Here is a 19,040-nt window from a genome sequence, read left to right on the forward strand (position 1 = left end):
AAGGTGTGAGGCCCAGAGAAGTTTAATGCCCAGGAACACACAGCCCATCTCCTGGCTCCCAGGATCCCGCTTTCCTCACTGCCTCGGCTGCCTGCAAGGCAGCAGTGTTGGATATGTGGCTAATTTATAGAGTCACAAAGGAGTTGGAGGATGACAGGTTCCTGTGATTAGAGAATATTATCCACTCCCTGGAGACATGGCTAGTCTCCCTGCTCAGTGCCTGACCACCCCAGAACATGTGATGAAGAGCACCAGGAAATGGTGCTTCTGGCCCAGATGCTGCATGTGACCACTGCTCTCACTTGATGGGGTCCCACTGAGGCCCCTGCCCTGCAGAGTTCCCATCACAGCTGTCCTGCTGGCTTCTTGCTGGCCCTTGGCCCAGCCCGGCAGCTTTTCTCCAAGTTGAGGGTCTCAGGGCCTCCCACACTGGTTGTGAACCTGCTCTCAGCCTGCCTCTGGCAGGCACATTGGTGCCTCCTGTCCCTGCTACAAAGTGGGGTGGTCTCAGTCTGGCTTCTTGCTGTGTAGCCCCCTCATCACACATCACATGGAGCTGTTGGTACAGGGAGAGAGACCCGGCTGGCAGGGTCTCCACCTCCCACTCCTGGGCTTGCCTGGGCTACTGCGGTTGGGCCGGACCCCCCCCCCCCCCACCACCACCTGCATGGGAGGCTTGGCTGGGAAGAGAACAAGAGGTGAATCCAGCCTCTCTGGGGGGTGTTTGCTCTGAGCTGCTTCAGAAGCACCACTCAATTCCCTCTTGAACCACTTACCCCTTAATTATTTCTAGAGAGCGAGGAGAGAGGAAGAGGCTTAAATCAGCCCCCTACTCTGAGCACTGTGGAAATAGCTCAGCCAGTATAAGGGCCTGGATGATCTGCCAAAGCCACTGTTTGTCCTACAGCTTCTCAATTCCCACCCAAGCCAGGGTGAGCCCAGACCATGGCAGGCAGCCCCTCAATGCCCCTGACCTCCTGGGTGGACGGTCTGAATCCAGGAGGACTGACCTCCAGCCTCTAGGATAACCTAGAGCTTTCCTCAAGCACAGAATCTCGTCCACACTGGGCTCTTCAAAGCACCCGCCATTTCCACCCATCTTTTGATTTTTTTTTTTTGGAACGTCTATTCTTAAGACTCCTGTGAATGTAATTGTCAAGCATTGCACAACCCCGCATGTGATACTCGGACCTTCCTCCACTCCACACAGCCCAGGCTCCTCCCATCGAGCCAACACATGTGCAGTGTCTTTTGATGAGCCTTAAACTCTGTTAACTGGGCTTGCAACAGATAGAACCGTCTCCCACCTTGCGGGTCATGAGCGTCCAACTCTCACACCCTTCGTGGATGGCCTCCCTCTAGCCAGCACAGCCTCTAAGTGCTGGCTGGACTCATTTCTGTTGCTCTGAGTTTCCAGGGTCTTTCCCTGTGCATCTCTGGGTGAGCAAGCGTATGTGCACACATCTGCTTTCCTGTCCAAATGGAAAGGTGAAACCAGCCAGGTATCGCCAGGAAAGGTATTACTATGGCGAGCACCAGCATGCTTGGAGGGCTGATTGGGGAGCATGGTTGTGAGCTCCCTGCTCAGGCTGGGCTGGGCGGTCAGCTTCCCTCTGGGAAGGCTGTGGGGCTTCCTGAAGGGCAGCTCTCATAGGCAGCAGGCTGGCATCCAGCGGTTCTGTCTGAGCCCCCAGAGATGACTGTTGGGGCAGGTGGATGGGTTGATGGCAGGTAGGGATCAGATGCTGGTGTGCTGTACCTGTGTCCTTGGTGTGTGCTGTCCCTGGTCTAAGAACTGAATCACTGTGTCCAAGGTGCCACAGTCTTCAGTGTCATTACCATGGCTCCATACTAGGGAGCCCACAGGTTCGTGCTAGAGACACCAACTGGGAAGTTTCCTGTGTCCTTAGGGCCCCCAGCCAGCACTGTCACAGCTGAGTCACAGAACAGGACAGGCAGATGCATGGCTGTGTTCTCAGTGTCACAGCACCCTGTCACAGCTCTGACAAAACGAGCTCTGGGACATTGTTGCACCCATTGATCATGAACTCTCTGAGGGCAAGTCACTGGCCTGCCCAGCCTCTGCACAGGACAGGGCTCGAGCTGTTGGCTATCTATCGAACTTGGAAGCAATTCTGCTCAGATTGGAGGCTTTAGGCTTCTTTGATTGGGTGTTGGTTTGCTTTCCTTTTATTGGGGTGAAATTCACATCACACTTTAAAGTGAACAACTCAGTGGCATTTAGCACATTCACAGTGCTGTGCAACCACCACCTCTATTTCGAAAATTTTCATCACCCCATACCCATCAGCAGTCATTCCCCACTCCCCTGTCCCACCCCCAGCCCCCAGCAACCACTGATCTACTCTCTGTCTCTGGCCTTGCCTATTCTGGACATTTCAGACAAATGGAGTCATATGATATGTGGCCTTTTGTGTGTGGCTTCTTTCACTCAGCATGATGTTTTTCAAGGCTCTTCCATGTGTGTATCAGTCCTTCGTTCCTTTTTATGGCTGAATCATAGTATCCCATTGCAGGGATATGCCTGCCACATTTTGTGTATCTGTTCATCAGTTGATGGATATTTGAGTTAACATTAACACACAACTCTCTGTCTGAGTCCCTGTTTTCATTTCGTGTGGGTCTACACCTGGGAATGGAATTGCTGGATCGTATGGTAACTCTATTCAACATTTTGAAGAACTGCCAGATTGTTTTCCACGGCGTCTGCACGTGTCGCATTCCCACCAGGAATGTATGAAGGTTTCAGCTTCTCCACATCCTCACCAATACATCTCATTCTCCTTTTTTTTTAATTAATGCCATCCTAGTGGGTGTGTTTTGAAATGAAAGAAACCCCAGTCAGTTGCAAAGTGTCTTTCTGCCCATCTTTCAGACCAGCCCAAATGCTCCTTTCTTCTCTATGGCTTTTCTGGTCTCCATGGGCAGCGTGAGGTGGTTTCTTTCTTTGAAACTCCGCAGCTTCATGTCTGTCCTGTGCCTGGGAACTCAGCACTTTCCTCCTTTTTGTGGTTGTAAATCTGTCTGTCTCTGTCCCCTGCCAGACAGTGAGATCCTTAGGGCAGAGGCAGTGTCACGTGTCTTTTCCCTGCCCCTGGCCTGGTGTCCTCTGCAGGGCGTGTGGGCTGCTGCTCCTCCCTTCCTGTCCACAGCCCTGGTGCACATGTACTTGTGTGTCCATAGACAGACACATACATGCACATGTGCACATGCACACATGCACCTACACACTCATGCTCACACCCTGGTTCTCGTCAGCTTGAGAGAGGCTCATGGGCCACAAGACCCAAAGGGCGCCTCTTTAGCTGCTCTTGATGCCAGCATAACCCCTTCCTCTGAGACCAGGTCACCTGTGGGGGGACCCAGGATCTGCCTGGGTGCTGAAGTACCATCTCCCAACCCTTCGTCGTGGCCCATACTGGCGGGAAGGCAGGGGAGGGTTGAGTCTCCACAAGGGGCAGGCAGTGCAGCCACTGGGAAGTCAAGGGGCCATGAGTTATGCATTTGCAGTTGGGAACCCCAGATTGGGTTTCTGCAAGTCTGGCTGGGGATTGAGGTTGGTCTGTTTTCAGGTGACAACGCAACTGAAAGATGTGGTCTGTTGGAGAAAGTGTAGGCTTTTAGGGCCAGACTGACCCTGGTTTGAGTTCTAGCTCAGTCATTGGCAAGTGAAAAGGTGGTAAGTGAGTGGTTGAGCCTTTCCAAGCCTTCATTTCTTTATCTGTAGCATAAGCTAGCCTCTCTCAGAGCATCAGCCCAGAAAGGCTCTTAAAAATCAGTTTCCCATTTTGCAGATGGGGAAATTGAGGCCCACAGAGCTAGGGTTGGAACTCAGACCTCCCCAGCCCCCAAGCAGCCTCTCTGGCCCTGGAGAACTCTGGGTTTCTTGGTGGGGCCTGGGGGAAGCTGCTTCCACCTCAGAGGTGAGAGTGGGAGAGGACGAGGAGGCACCCCTCTCTAGATCAGGGCAGAATCAGCTGCCTGGGGGAGACTCAGAGGAGCTGCTGATCTCCCCACCCCCTCGTCAACATGCCTAGCAATGTGCCTGGGCAGCACTCAGTACACATGGTGGGAACGTTTACAAAACAAAAACAGCCGGCCTGGCTGGAAGAGTGCCGTCCACCCGAGGAGGAGCCCAGCAGAGGCAGCTTGGCCAGGACCCTGGACAGCTCTGAGAGCAGCTGCTTTCAGGGGTTGTGTGGTCTCAACATCCTTCCCCCTGTCTTCAGCCCCAGGGGGACTGGACCTGTCTCTGGGAGGCACCACAGCGCTGCTTATGGGAATGGTTGGCAGGGACGAGGGGGTGGCTTCCTGTGTGAGCAGAGGGCAGAATGATTCAAGAAGAGCTAGCTCCTAGTGACATGACAGCTGCAGCTGTGAGGACAGGCACCCCGGTCGGCTGCAGCAGGTGGGGAGCTAGGGCTCAGCCTAGGGAGGGTCATGCCACCAATGCCCTCGTGCCCCTCAGCAGCCCACCATATCCATGTCCAGCAAGTGACCATAACCATTGCCAGGAAATGATGGCAGCCTGGGTGCCCAGAGCCTAAACAATTATTACATGCTCTAATCCTTACAGTAACCTGCAAAGTTGGTAGTATTTATCTCCATCTCACAGATGAGAGCTTGAGGCTCAGAGATGTCAAGGAACTTTCCTAAGGGTACACAGCTGGCCTGATGAAGCCAGTCTTTGTATGGAGATATGGCTGGCTGTCTTTCCACACTGCTTAGAATGGAGCACTTTGAGATCTCCTAGTCCACCCCATTTCCTGCCTTCCCTGCACAGCTGTTGAGGATTGGAACAAAGGTGCCCTCTGTCCCCATCTGACTCTAAAGCCTGTTCTGTCTCCTACACAGCTCTACCCCATGCTCCCCAGTACTCATGTACTCATAGGCACACATATAACACAAGGTTACCCGCAGGCAGCAAGGCCGGGGTGGTGCGGTCAGCTCAAGGAGTCCCCACATGCTGGGGAAAGTGCTGGTGACAGAGGCTTCTGTAGCTGGGCAGGAGGCAGAGAAGAACCCACCAGGAGGCAAGGGGCTCACCTGTCGGGCAATTGCAGGTCAGCACTGTGGTGCTCCTGTTCATCCTACAGGCAGGCTGAAGCTCACTCACAGGAGGCTGTTGTGGGTGCTCACCAGCTGGTTGACTAGTGTCCCCAAAATTCACATCCACCTGCAACCTTAGAACGTGACCTTATTTGAAACTAGAGTCTGCAGATGTAATTAGTCAAGGATGAGATCATCGTGGATTTAGGGTGGACCCTAAGTTGAATGATTGTTGTCTTTATAAGAAAGAAGAGGAGAGAACAGAGAGAGAAACTGAGAAGACAGGGGAAGAGAGTGGAATGGTGCTGCTGCAAGCCAAGGAACAGCAAGGATTTCTGAAACCACAAGAAGTGGAAGGGGCAAAGAGGGATTCTTCCTAAAGCCTGTGGAGGGAGTTTGGGGGTGGACATGCTGGCTTCCCAGGCAGGGCCAAGGTCTGCCAGAGTGGGCAGGGGGCTTCTGCACAGCCACCCCAGAACTGCAGGGAGGCCAGGTGGAAGGGCCCTCCGTGGCCTTCCCTATCCCTTCTCCACCCTCAGCTACCTGGTGGGCAAGGCACCCCCCCGACCCCTGCAGCCCTCAGAGACTCCTGCAGGTGGCCCTGCCCCTCTGACCTGCACCCAAGTATATCAACTTCCTGTGCTGCCGTAACAAAGAACCACGAACTGGGTGGCTTCAAACAACAGAAATTTATTCTCTTGTGGTTCTGGATGCAAGAAGCCAGAAATCAAGGTGTCCACAGAGCTTCACTTCCTCCAAAGGCTCTAGGGGAGGATCTTTCCTCGTCTCTTCCAGCTTCTGGTGGCTCCAGCCATTCCTTGGCTTGTGGCAGCATCACTCCAATTACATCTGCAAGGACCCTATTTCCAAATAAGATCACACTCTGATGTCTGGGTGAACACGAATTGAGGAGGGAGGCGTGCACCTCAGTCTACTACAGCAGGGCTTGGGCAGATGGTAGCCCAACCCCACTTCTAGTTTGGGGAACTGAGACCAGAGAGAAGTGACTTGTCCAGGATGAGAGGGAGTTTGTCACAGAGTTTGGACAAGAATCCATTTCTTTGCTCAGTAAATATTTACTGAGCACCTACCTCATGCTGAGGAGTTTTCCTTGAGGCAGCTCCAGGGCTGTGGGCTGAGCAGGCCTGGAATCAAACAGGGTCTGAGTTCAAGGCCCAGCTCTGCAACTGTGCAACCTTGGACAAGTCACCAGCTCTTTTAGCCTTGACCTTCTCATCTGCAAATGGGGGATAGTAGCAGTACCATGCCTTTCTCAAGGGGTGCTACAGTAGCTAAAGGAGAACTTACGCGCAAAGCACTTAGCACAAGCACAAATAAATGAAGCTACCACAAGAGGCAACAGCTTATTAAAGACCTTAGAAGTGTCTGGGAAATGGTAGCTGCTTTCATCATGAATCTGGTCCACATTCTAGGAGCTCTGTTAAAGAGGAGGGATGGCACACTCCTGCTCTGACTCCATGTGTGGCCTCACCAGGGTCTTTTCTTTTTTTTTTCTGAAGGTGACTCAGTTGCTCTGGACCGTAGAGATATAGCACAAATTTGTGCCCTAGAGAGGGTCATGTCCCAGGGTGAGGCAGTGCCATTGGGAGCACCTGTTTGCACATGCACATCTGTGTGCATAGGTGTGTACATACTGGGGCACACACGTGGTGTGTGCTTGTGTGTACCTGCTGTCCAGGAAGCTGACCAAAGAGGTCCTTGGCAATGCCATCATGTCACCATGGAAACAGATGCTGGGCTTAAAGTCACTAGCACCTCAAACAGAAAACTGAGCTTTTAGACTCTGGGAAGGACATTTGTGACAGAGAGACACTTAGAGGTGAGCTGGGTGTCATCCCCCAGACAGTGCCACTGAGGCGCCCTACCAGTTTCCACATTTGGAATCTCGTAAATCTTAGTGGGTACAAGAGGCAGGATCAGTTTTTATTTGTTTATTTTGTCTTATTACAACTTCATTGACATATAAGTCACACTCCACATGTTTCACCCATTTAAAATATATAATTCAGTGGTTTTCAGCGTATTCACGAGCTGTGATCAATTTTAGATCATTTTTATTCTCCCCAAAAAGAAGTCACTCTCTGTTTTCACCCCAGCCCCAGGCAACCACTAATCTAATTTCTGTCTCTATGGATTTGCCTATTCTGGGCATTTCATATACATGGAATCATACAACATATGACCTTTGGTGTCTGGCTGCTTTCTCTTAGCATGATGTTTTCAAAGTTCACCCATGGTTGTAGCATGTGTCAGTGCTTCATTCCGTTCTATTACTGAATAACTTCCCGATGTATGTTGTTTATCCATTCATCAGTTGATGGACATTTGGGTTGTTTCCACCTTTTGGCTATTTAGGTAGTGCTGCTGTCAGCATTGATGGGTAAGTTTTTGTGTGGACATATGGCTTCCTTTTCTTGGATATATACCTAGAAGTGGAATTGCTGGGTCGTATGGTAACTCTAGGTTTAACCTTTTGAGGAACTGCCAGACTGTCTTCCACAGCAGCCGCACCATTTCACATTCCCATCAGCAGAGTACAAAGACCCCAATTTCGCTACATTCTCAACACTTACTGTCCATCTTTTTAACCACCCTAGTGGGTATGAAGTGGTATTTCATTGTAATTTTGATTTTCATTTCCGCAGTGACTAATGACATCGAGCATCTTTTCATGTGCTTATTGGCTGTTTATATATCTTCTTTGAGAAATGCCTATTCAAGTCCTTTACCCATTTTTGAATTGGGTTGTGTCTCTCTGTTGTTGAGTTGAAGGAGTTCTCTGTATGTTTTGGATGTAAGTTCCTTATCAGATTTATTATTTACAAAAATTTTCTCTCATTCCGCGGGTCTTTTCACTTTCTTTTTAATGTCCTTTGAAACACAAAATTTATTAATTTTGATGAAGTCCAGTTTTATCTGTTTTTTCTCTTGTTGTTTGTATTTTTGGTATTGTGGCTCCAAAACCATTGTCTAATCCAGGTTCATAAAGGTTTATGCCTGTGTTTTCTTCTACAAGTTTTATTGTTTCAACTCTTACATTTAAGAGAATGTTTTTAATGAGCTGCCAACAGCAGCTAGTGAGAAAGTTGTGTCTTTTGGGAAATTTGTGGAACTGTGTGTTGCCTGGAGGTCCTGCCAAGGTCCCTCCTGCCACCCTAGCTGCCCAGCCCTCCAGCTGTGTGAGTTTGCACCCACTGCTTCCTGTCCCTGGCCCTCAGTTTCCCCATGTGCACCACAAATAGATCATCCCGAGGATGTATCTAAGTATCCTTCCCGTTCTAGTCTTGCCTTCTGGAGTCCCTTTCTTCAGAGGCGGCTCAGGGCATGCTTTCCTACTCTTCCCAGAAGAGCCCTGAACCAGTGGCTCCCTGGCTACTGCACACACACACACGCACACATGCCATATGTGTGTGCACACACACAGACACCCTGAGAGCAGTTTTAGTGACTAAGTCCAGCATCTGGGGGGCTAGGGGGAGGCCCTCAGTCTCCTCAGTCATATACTGAGCCCGGAACACATTTCTGTCCTGGAATCAGGCTCTTAGGCACCAAAGGCCACTGCTGGGTGTCCCCTCTCTCTAGTGCGCTGGCAGCTTGCAGCTTGGTTCCAGCCCAGAAAAGCCCGACCCAGCCCATGCTGTGAGCTGCTGCCTCCCTCAGCTGTGCAGTAATTAGATGTCAGGGCTAGTGGTCAAGAGACGCCGCCAGTTTAGCCAGGAGATTGAGTCATGCCCCAGTGGCCCGGAGCCAGGAGAACATGAGACAGAGCCAGGCTTGCTTGGTCCAGAGTGTGGCACTTGGGCAGGGCCCTGGGGAGGTGGCAGGGCAAATTGGATCCCTGAGTGTGGATGTGGGGCCCATCTGGCACCCCCCCTTTCAGACACAGCCCCCTCCCACTCCTGCCAGACAAGCCTCCCATGATGTCAGGCCCCATCAGGTAAGGAGGGGGTCCGAGGCACAGGCAGGTCCCTGCAATTCAGGGTGGTGCATGTCTTCCTCTCTGTCTCCACACTGCCTGGCCCCTCATGGCCTGGAGACTTGACTGTCACCTTGGGCAAGCCGTCTCCAGTGCTCTGTGCCTCGGTTTCCTCCCCTTTGGAATGGGGAGCATGACCCTGCAGCATCACAGGGCTCTGAAGCACAGAGGAGAGCAGGCCGGTGTGAGGGCAAGCTGTAAACTGAGGCAGGGTCAGGGAGGCTCCCACTTGGGCCTTTCTTTTATGCTCTTCACCCCTCCTGGGGGCCTCTTCTTCCAGAAGGCCCTCCTTCCCTGTCTGCACCAGCTCCAGTAATGATCTCTGTCTCTGCAGCTCAGCCCCAGTGGCTCCGTGATGCCCTAGGGTCCCCCATGGGGGCCTGGCACTGGCAGCTGTGGCAGGGGCCTTCCTCCCCAGCTGTGTCCTGCTCAGCAGTGTGGTGGGGCCTGCTCCTCTGCTCTGTCCCGTGTCCTCGAGGCCCATCCACCAGCCTCACTGGCAAATCCAGGGCCAGAAAACGAAGGCAGGCAGAGAAACATTCAGCCTGGCCCCTCCCCACCTCCCCGTCCAGCACCTCTCAGCCTCCCTGGAGTCCCCAAGCACCAGGAACGAAGGGTTTTCCAGGCCCAGGTCCTCAATCCATCCTTCAGAGAAACTGAAGGCATGGAGACATCGGCTCTGGAGCCATGACAGCTCCTGCTCACCCTCCGGGCTGGGATGAAGCTGGGCCTGGGTGACCCAGAACAGTGTTTTCCCAGTGCTAAGCACACACATGGACTGAGCTCTCCCTGGAGACACCAGCAATGCACGATCTTGCTTAATTTGCACAACAACCCTGTGAAGTACTGTCCTTTCTCCTCTTCACATGAGAAAACTGTGGTGTAGAGAAGTTAGGTAACTCATCCAGGACCACGTGGAAACAAAGAGGATTCACACCCAGACATCTGTACCCCAGAGTCCATGCTCTGAGCCACCACCTCCTGCCACCTCCCTGAGAGGGGGCCCCTCACCGACCCCCCTTTGGATGTCATGTTTAAGAAACCATTGCCAAATCCAAGGTCATGAAGATAACCTTGTTTGCCCCTATTTTCTTCTAAGAGTTTTATAGTTTTAGTTCTTATAGTTTTATAGCTTTAGTTCTTACATTTGGGTCATTTGAGTTTATTTTTGTATATGGAGTACAGTAGGGTAGAACTTCATTCTTTTGTGTGTAGCTATCCAGTTGTCCCAGCACCATTTGTTGAAGACTGTTCTTTCCCAATTGGATGGTCTTGACACCCTTGTCAAACACTAATTGACAATAGATATATGGTTTATTTCTAGACCCTCAATTCTATCCCACTGGTCTGTCTATATTATGCAGTACCACACTGGTTTTTTTTCCATCTTTTTTGTGACTAGTAAAGGGATCACAACCCTTAGCTTGGTGTCGCCTGCACCACACTCAGCCAGTGAGCGCAACGGCCACCCCTACATAGGATCCAAACCCACGGCGGGAGCACTGCACTCTCCTGAGTGCGCCACAGGGTCGGCCCCACACTATTTTAATTATTGTAGCTTTGTAATAAGTTTTGATATAGGGAAGTATGAGAGATTGTTTTGGCTATTCAGTGTCCCTTGCAATTTCATATCAATTTTAGGATCAGTTTTTTGATTCCTTAAAAAAAGGCTGCTGGGATTTTGATAGGGATTACATCAGATCTGTAGGTTGCTTTGGGAAGTATTGCCATCCTAACAATATTACATCTTCTAATCCATGAACACGAGATGTTTTCACATTTATTTAGGTCTTTAATTTCTATCAGCAATGTTTTGTAGTTTTCAGTGCACAAGTCTTTCACCTCCTTGGTTAAATTTATTTCTAGGTATTTTATTCTTTCAGATGCTATTGTAAATGAAATTGATTTCTTAATTTGCTTTTTGCATTATTCATTTTTGTGCATTGGCTTTATATCCTGCAACTTTGCTGAATTCATCTATCAGGTCTAACAGGTTTGGGGGAGATTCTTTTAGGTTTTCTATATATAAGATTATATCCCTGGCAAATTGAGATCATTTTACTTCTTGCTTTCCAATTCTGATGCCTCTTGTTATTTCCTTTTCTTGCATAATTGCTGTGGCTAGAACCTTCAGTACAATGTTGAGCAGAAGTGAGAAAGTAGTCATCTTTGACTTGTTCCTAGCCAGTTCTGGGACAGATGGGAGTCAGCATGGAGGGTTTGCATGTGCAGCGCTGTGCTCCAGGAGGGAATCTGTGGCGCCTTCAGTCTCCTACATGAGGCTTGGAGTGTGTGGAGATTGGGTCTAGATTTGGGGGTCCCAAGTGAAACAGGAGGAACCCCCCTCATTGGCCAGAGCCCTTCCTCCCTTCCACATCCCCAGGCTTGGTCTCCTGAGCCCCTTCCCTTTTGCAGACTGCTCTGGCTCCACACACAGCACAGGTGCTTTTGTCCCCACAGAAGAAGAGCCGTAACGAGACATATGGCGAAGGGAGTGGAGTGGAGATCCTGGAGAACCGGCCATACACAGACGGCCCTGGTGGCTCCGGGCAGTACACGCACAAGGTGTACCACGTGGGCATGCACATTCCTGGCTGGTTCCGCTCCATTCTGCCCAAGGCAGCCCTGCGGGTGGTGGAGGAGTCCTGGAATGCCTACCCCTACACCCGGACCAGGTGCGCTGCCTCCCCTGCCATCTGGGGGAAGTGACCCTGAGGCATAGATCCAGGGGCATGACCTCCAGGCAGGCTTAATCCCCCATACCTCCAAGAAGCTCAGGCTCTGTCCCAGATGGGTGCCCTGAAAGCCCCCTGGGGCAGCCACAGGCAGGAGAGGCAAGGGTACATCCCAAGATGCCTCCCAGACTACCCAGGGATGGAGGCCATGAAGGCCATCTGGAAGGCTCAGGGAGTATAATCTAATTTTGAGTTCCCCTGAGAAGGCCAGAGCCATCAGCCTGCTGGGAAGAAACATAAACTGAGGGTAGACCTGATGGCCTAGAGGTCACCTCCAACTCAGACCTTCAACTGTTGTGACTGTGTTTTACTGCATCCTACACTGAGCAGGGCTTTCCATGGAATCCCCCAGTAGGGGCTTTTTCACTCTGTGCCCGGCCCCCCAGTGTGTAGCTCAGCACTGCTGGGTCAGATAGATAGGGGACTGCTGCCTGTCAGCTCCTGCTCCAGGAGCAAGTGGCATCCTGGCAAGTCTCCTGGGGCTCCCTTCCTTTCCCACACTCAGATCCACAGAGGTTGTTCCTTTTCTGTCCCAGCAGCACTTTCCTTCTCTAAGCTCATCTCCAGCCCAGAGAGAGGGGCTGTTCCCCTGTTGCCAGAGCTGGCTCTCTGGAGAACAGGTGTGGCATGTCCCATGGAGTGCTGGGCCCAGGTATCACCTATTCAACAGTACACTGCCATAGCCCTGCCTGCATTCCCACCAGGCCTAACACACATGGATGCGGACGCGCAGGGCCCTGGAAGCCGCTGAGGCTCAGCAGCTTCCCACACCGTCTCTCTTTCCCCTTCTTCCCATCCCTTCCCCCACCCTTGCCTTGGCTGTTCTTGGGACAAGGAGAAGGTCTGGGAAGTGAATGGGGCAGATGAGTCCCAGTCGCCCCTCCACCCTCCTTCTCTCCCCACCTCCTCCCATGTCACTCCTGCCCAGTGAGGTCCCATGGCCCCTCCAGGCACAGGTCCTGATGGAAGTTTTCCTTCCCCACAGGTTCACCTGCCCTTTTGTGGAGAAATTCTCCATCGACATTGAAACCTTTTATAAAACCGATGCTGGAGAAAACCCCAATGTGTTCAACCTTTCTCCTGTGGAAAAGAACCAGCTGACAATCGGTAACCGGGAAGGGCAGGAGCCCTTCAGAGCCGTGTTCTGGATTTCCCATCACAGGCCCCCTCCTGCCCTAATGTCCAGGCCTGGCCCTGTCCTGGGGGGCAGGTCAAAGTCCAAGCAAGCATGGGAGGCACCCAGGGGGCAGAATCCAAGCAAGCATGGGAGGTACCCGGGGGCAGAAGAGGCCCCCTCTGCCCCATTTCCCTGATGTGCGTACCAAGTCTAAGTGCCTTTACCACTCAGGGGTCCCTGCCCTCCATCCCTTTGAGGTGTCCCCACTCCCCAGAAGTGTACATGTGTGCTGGGGGTGGGGGGCACATATTCTCGGGGGAGGCCATCTCAGGCTGAGAGCCATGCATGAGTGCCGTGGACTGAGAGGGGGCTGTGGGTGGTCTCCACTCCACTCCCCTCCAGCAAAAATGCCATGCAGGAAACGGGCCCCATTTGTTCAATTTTTGTTTTCAAGAGAGGCCAGGATTTTCATGTGAAATTTCCCAATTGCTAAATGTCGACAACCAATTAAAAATCTTTGTAAATAAATAGCAAGCAGACAAAGCACATCTGTGGACCAGACACAGCTCAGCAGCAGCAGTCGCTGTGGAGGCACTTCAGGCCGGGCCGCAGTGGCCTCGGAGGGTGGATGCCAGGCGCAGGAGCCCCCTAGGGCAGCCTCGCATGGGTGTGCAGGGCTTTCCCTGTGTCCCCCTCACCCCCCGCTGGAGTTTTCAGGCCCCTCTGGGGTTTAGGAGCCTTACTAGTGTCCTAGGGCTGCTATAACGAAGTATCACAAACTGGGGGCTTAAAACAATGGGAACGTGTTCTCAGGGCTCTGGAGGCCAGAAGTGCAAAATCAAGGTCAGCAGGGCTGGTTCCTTCTGCGACTGTGAGGGAGTCTGTCCCAGGCCTCTGTCCTGGCTTCTGTGGTGTGCTGGCAGTCCTTGGTGTTCCTTGGCTTGTAGACACATCACCCCAATCTCTGCTGCCATCTTCACATAATGTTCTCTCTGCATGCGTTCCTGTGTCCAAATTTCCCCTTTGTATAAGGGCACCAGTCATATTGGATTAGGGACCCCCCCAGTGACCTCATTTTAATTTGATTACCTCTGTAAAGACCTTATCTCCAAATAAGGCCACATTTTGTGGTACTGGTTTAGGACTTCAACACAGGAATGTGTTGGGTCATGATTCTGCCCGTAACAGGAGGGAAGGACCAAGCAGGACCTGGGCCCCCTGCAGCTCTGTCTGTCCAGCCCCAGACCCTGCCTGAGCTCTGCAGGCTCCCTCAGAGACAGCTCAGTGGTTCCTAAGCCCCCATGGCATTACTCGCTCTCGTCCCAGCCCTCCCTTGGCGGCCTTTGCCTGCCCGAGTGGGTTTGGCGTGTGGTCTGCCCGGGACGGATGTTTATCCCTACTGCATGCACAACCCTCGGACCCGCTCCTGACCCCTGGCTGGTTTCAGAGGAGCTGACATCTGTGACCATAGTCAGCAGCTGGGCACAGCAGGGGCCGGCAGTGGGCAAGATGAGGCAGCAGGGGGCCTGGTCAGAGTAGATCCACCCAATTGCTGTCGTCCCTACTCTACCCAAGAGCAGGGAGGGCTCTGTTAGCCACAGATGCTTTCCTGGGTTCTGTGTCACCGAGTGTGCCCAGGCAGTGCAACATGCACGTGCCTCAGGAGTGAGCACACAGGATGGCTGTGCCTGTGGGGGAGATGACAGGTGGATTCTGAGATGCCCTGTGCAGGGGGGGACATGACGAGAGGTGGCGTGGCCTACATTCCTCCTAGAATCATTGCTGGTCCTCTTGTCGCCCCACCAGGGCCCATCAGCCCCCATCCTGTTTCCTGCACCCCCAGCTCTGTAGCATCAACCTCTGCTCAGGCTCATCCCAGACCAAGCTCGGGCCAACACCCTGCTGGCACCTTCAGGAAGGGCTTTCTACCAGGCCAGCCTGCCTGTGTCCTCCTGGCTTAAGACCTGAATATAGGGCCACTTGCCTTGGGGGGGCATCCAGGCACCTACCGTGGCAAAAAATGACTGCATGTCCAGCTGCATCCCCCTTGACACCCTCCCCCCATGCAGACAACCTGATGGTTTCTGAAAATCCTCCACCTCTCAATCAAGTTCCCTTGCTGCTAGACACTGCTCTGGCTGAAATGCCACCTCTTCTGGGAGGCTGTACCTGGCCTTCTCTGCTCCCCTACCCCCCCATACTCTCCATGGCCATTCATCTCCTCATGTGCCAAGGGCTAGAGCGACTTGAAAAGACAACAGAGAAAGATGCAGGCAAGCTTGAGACAGTTGCCTGGAGTGTCCTCCGCATGTCCCACAGCCATCCCCTCAGCATGGCGAGGCCCAGGGCCCTGCGAGGATTTGGGGGTGGAGAGGAGTGGAGAAGAGACAGGGAGGGGTGGGGTCCAGGACACAGCAGGAGTGGCCACTCGCAGGGTCTCCCCACAGACTTCATCGACATCGTCAAAGACCCCGTGCCCCCCAATGAGTATAAGACAGAGGAGGACCCCAAGCTGTTCCATTCGACCAAGACCCAGCGGGGACCCCTGTCCGACAACTGGATCGAGGAGCACAAGAGCCAGGTCTCCCCGCTTATGTGCGCCTACAAGCTGTGCAAGGTGGAGTTCCGCTATTGGGGCATGCAGTCCAAGATCGAGAGGTTCATCCACGACGTCGGTGAGCGCCCATGCCTCTGCCTTGTGCCGCCTGCCTTCGCTCTGCATGTCTGCCTGTGACTCCGCGTTTCCGCTCCTTTCCGCACGGTGCCCCCAAAGCCTGCGTCCAATTTCCCCCCATGGTTTATCTTGACCACCCAGAAGTACGTCCCGAGCACTTACAGATAACAAGCCCCGGACGCTACCCCCAGACGTTCCTGGCCTTGTTATTTTGATAATGCATATAGCCCACCCCCCATGTGGGCAAGTACCCTTTTGGTTCCCAGGCCTTTATTTTTTCTACCCCAGGCCCGGGCCCACCACTCTGCCTCCCCTCACTGGGCTGGAAGTTCCAGAGGGGCAGAGTGGCTCAGATATCACAGTGTCCTTCACACCAGGGAACAGGGGGACCAACAGATGGGACCAACTACTGGCCCATTGACAGCTGGCCCAAGCTTCTCCCCACAGCCCCTCCCTATCCCCCCAGCCACAGCCTGACATTGTGCCAAGGGCTAGTCCCAGCCCCTGAAGCTCGTGACCTGAGGGAGGCACCCGGCAGACACCTGGGGCTGCTATGAGAAAGGGGGACTCAATTTAGACATGAGCAGAGCCACATTACTCCGCGCTCCCAGCGCCGCACTCTCCCGAGTGCACCACGGGCTTGGCCCCTGAGAGCCACATTACTGATAGTACACTTCACACTTGTCACATTGGCTCATGAGGGTGAGCATTGTCACCCATCTCTAGAGGAGGAAGCAGAGACCCAGCACTAGGACTGAGCCTAGATCTGCCTCGCATCCCAGCCGCCCTTGACCTGGACACATGTTCTGCACTCCAGTAGGTGGGGGTGTCTCATGGGGCAGCCATGGTCACACCCACCACCCCTTTTCCAGGGGGCTACTGCGGTGCCAATCTGCAAGGGCTGGGGGAGGTGGCAGGAAGAGAAGGAAGATGTCCCATCCCACTGGAGGGGATGCATCCCTGCCTCCTGTCTTTAACCACATGGGAGCTTAGCTTGGCCCAAACCAGCCTCCCATCACCCGGGGCTCATGGGCTGGGACCGCATCCCCAGCTCCCTCGTTCCAGGCAGGAAGGGCGGTGTCCTGCAGACAGCCCTGGCTGTGATCAGGAAGGCAGAACTGATTACAGCCAGGGCTATAATCTCCACCTTTCTAAAGTGACAGTTCTCACCTCCCAGGGGATGTGAGGATGGGGGCGTGTTGGAGCAGGTCCAGGTGGGAGCTCCCCCATCCAGCCCCAGCCTTCCCCATTACCCTTCCCCACTCCACCCCCAGGAATCTGAACATGTCAATGGCAGCGACTTGCTCACCCTCTCCTCAGGGCTTCTCTGGGGTCACAGGACCCCCAGCAGATGTACTGGGGGTTGTGCTCAGGCACTGAGGGTCCCCTTGGCCTTCCCCAGCCCCACGTGGCAGCTGAGATTCTGGCCAAACTGTAAAGGCTCCCTCGCCCCCTAAAAGCCAGCTCTCCCCTCAGAAAGAAGGACAAGGGGCTGGTGCAAGAAAGAAAACAATTCTGAAATCCAGTCCCAGCTCTGCTTCATAGTGGCTCTGTGGTCTCTTAACCTCTCTGGGCCTTACTTTCCTTATCTGTATAATGGGTGTAATAATAGTAATCCTGTGAGACTGTGGTGGGTGAGATGGTGGGGTACAGAACCAAGGATGGGATGTGGCACATAGTAGATACTTGATGACGGCTGCAAACATTAATAATATCACAGGGACAATTGGTGAACTTATGTGAATAGGGCCGGGCTTCCTCAGGTGGCTTCGGAGAGGTGATTCCTGGGGGTTGGCACAGGTCTTAACTGTCCCAATTCCTGCCCAGCCCCAGACATAGTGCTGTGTCTCAACCATTCCAGCCACCCCAAGAGGAGACATTTCCTTGTATCGGTTAGAGCAGAGGGCACTGCCCTTCCTGGCAGCCCTAGGAGGCCAGCAGAGAGACCCAGAAAAGGAAACTGAGGCTCTTCAGTGTGGTGTGCCTGAGGCCACACCCTGGGGCTTGGGTGGGGGATGCAGACAGTCAGGCTGGAGGAGGACACCATCCCATGGACAGGGGTTAGGCCTTTAAGAATGAATGGGATTTAGAAAGAAAGCACCGGGCTGCTGGTGAGGTGGCTGAGCACAGCTGCGGTGGACAGTAGGGAGGTGGGTGGGAGGAAGGGCCGCCAGGAGACCAGCCTGGGAACCAGACATGGCTTGACCACTTGGAAGCCGCTCAACATTCTCTAGGAGAGTGCAAGATGCATGCCCTGAGACCCTGAGATTGTTCCTCCCAGGTTTGTTCCCTGGAGAAACTCTCAGGCATGTTCTGGAATGTTCAGAGCAGCCGGTCAGTAAAAGCAAAATGGACAAACAATGCAAATTAGCCCAAGGCCCACTGGCAGGAAAAGAAATAACACATGATGTGGTATTTCAAACTCTTAAGTACCAGACAGTGGCACACCTGAGAGCCAGAGCCCCAACCTGTGTACACAGACAGAACTCACCCAAAGCAGCAAGTGGCAGGAGACTCATGTAAATATCAGCAACAGCCAGACCAGTCCACTAGGCTGTGTAAGAAAACACCTCTGTGTGTGTGTGCCAGATAGCAAAGCAGGTGACAAACACAGAATCCAAGACAGACTTTTACGGGGAGGGATGCAGCCAGGGACGGGCCTGTGGAGGGCTCCCTGTCACTGTGACATCTTCTGCCTCTCTGGGTGGTGTGGACGTGGATGTGCAATTTCTTTTAAATGTCTTTTGTTTGTTTGTTTTGTTTTGTTTTTTAGCCGCTAGACAACCAGGGATTCTGGTTTTTTAAGTAACCTTATTGAGGCATAATTTTACAAATCACATAATTCACCCGTTGGAAGAGAACAGTTTGCTAAGTTTTAGTGTATTCACAGTTGTGCACAAACTTCTGAGCATTTCATCATCCCAAAGGGTAGTTTCTTCCTGATCATGCTCATCCCCACTCCCACCCCATCCCAAGGCAACCCCAGTCTGCTTTCTGTCTCTATAGTGCTTTTGTTATTCTTTGTATCTTAAAAGGTATCTTATTTCTATATCTTACTTCATATGTGTGATATATTCTTATGTATCTCATATGTGTAATATATTCTATTTAAAATGCTTTTTAAAAAAAGAAGAACCAACCCAGTTTGAACTTGAACTTGATTTTCCATGGGGAATTCAGTGGGAAAGGTATACCAGACACTGAGACAGGAGACCCTCAGGAAGTCCTATTCTGCCTCCCCTTGGGACAGGAATCCCACCCCCAAGTTAACTGTGGCTTCTGGCCAAACACATTACCTTGGGTGGCCCCTCCACTCTAACTGAGCTTGTGAGGCCATCTGTGAGCCAGTACCCTCATTTTACAGATGGGGAAACTGAGGCACGGGCGGGCAATGATTTGCGCCTGACCTGCAACATCAGTGCAGCCTCCCAGTCCCAAGCCCTGGCA

General features: G+C 52.7%; 1 protein-coding gene across 9 annotated transcripts in view; it reads left to right on the forward strand.

Moving 5' to 3' along the window:
- PITPNM2 (phosphatidylinositol transfer protein membrane associated 2) overlaps window positions 1-19,040 on the forward strand; it is a 148,840-nt gene that overhangs the window by 110,148 nt on the left and 19,652 nt on the right. For 8 of the 9 annotated variants that reach the window (XM_063085346.1, XM_063085351.1, XM_063085349.1 and 5 more), the window contains 3 exons: window positions 11,528-11,742; window positions 12,788-12,909; window positions 15,367-15,594. In XM_063085346.1, coding sequence (XP_062941416.1) covers window positions 11,528-11,742; window positions 12,788-12,909; window positions 15,367-15,594 — 565 coding nt within the window. The remainder of the gene's footprint in view (window positions 1-11,527; window positions 11,743-12,787; window positions 12,910-15,366; window positions 15,595-19,040) is intronic. The other variant, XM_063085353.1, reaches the window with a different exon arrangement.

This window comes from Cynocephalus volans, chromosome 2 (assembly GCF_027409185.1).
Source record: "Cynocephalus volans isolate mCynVol1 chromosome 2, mCynVol1.pri, whole genome shotgun sequence".
Taxonomy (NCBI): domain Eukaryota; kingdom Metazoa; phylum Chordata; class Mammalia; order Dermoptera; family Cynocephalidae; genus Cynocephalus; species Cynocephalus volans.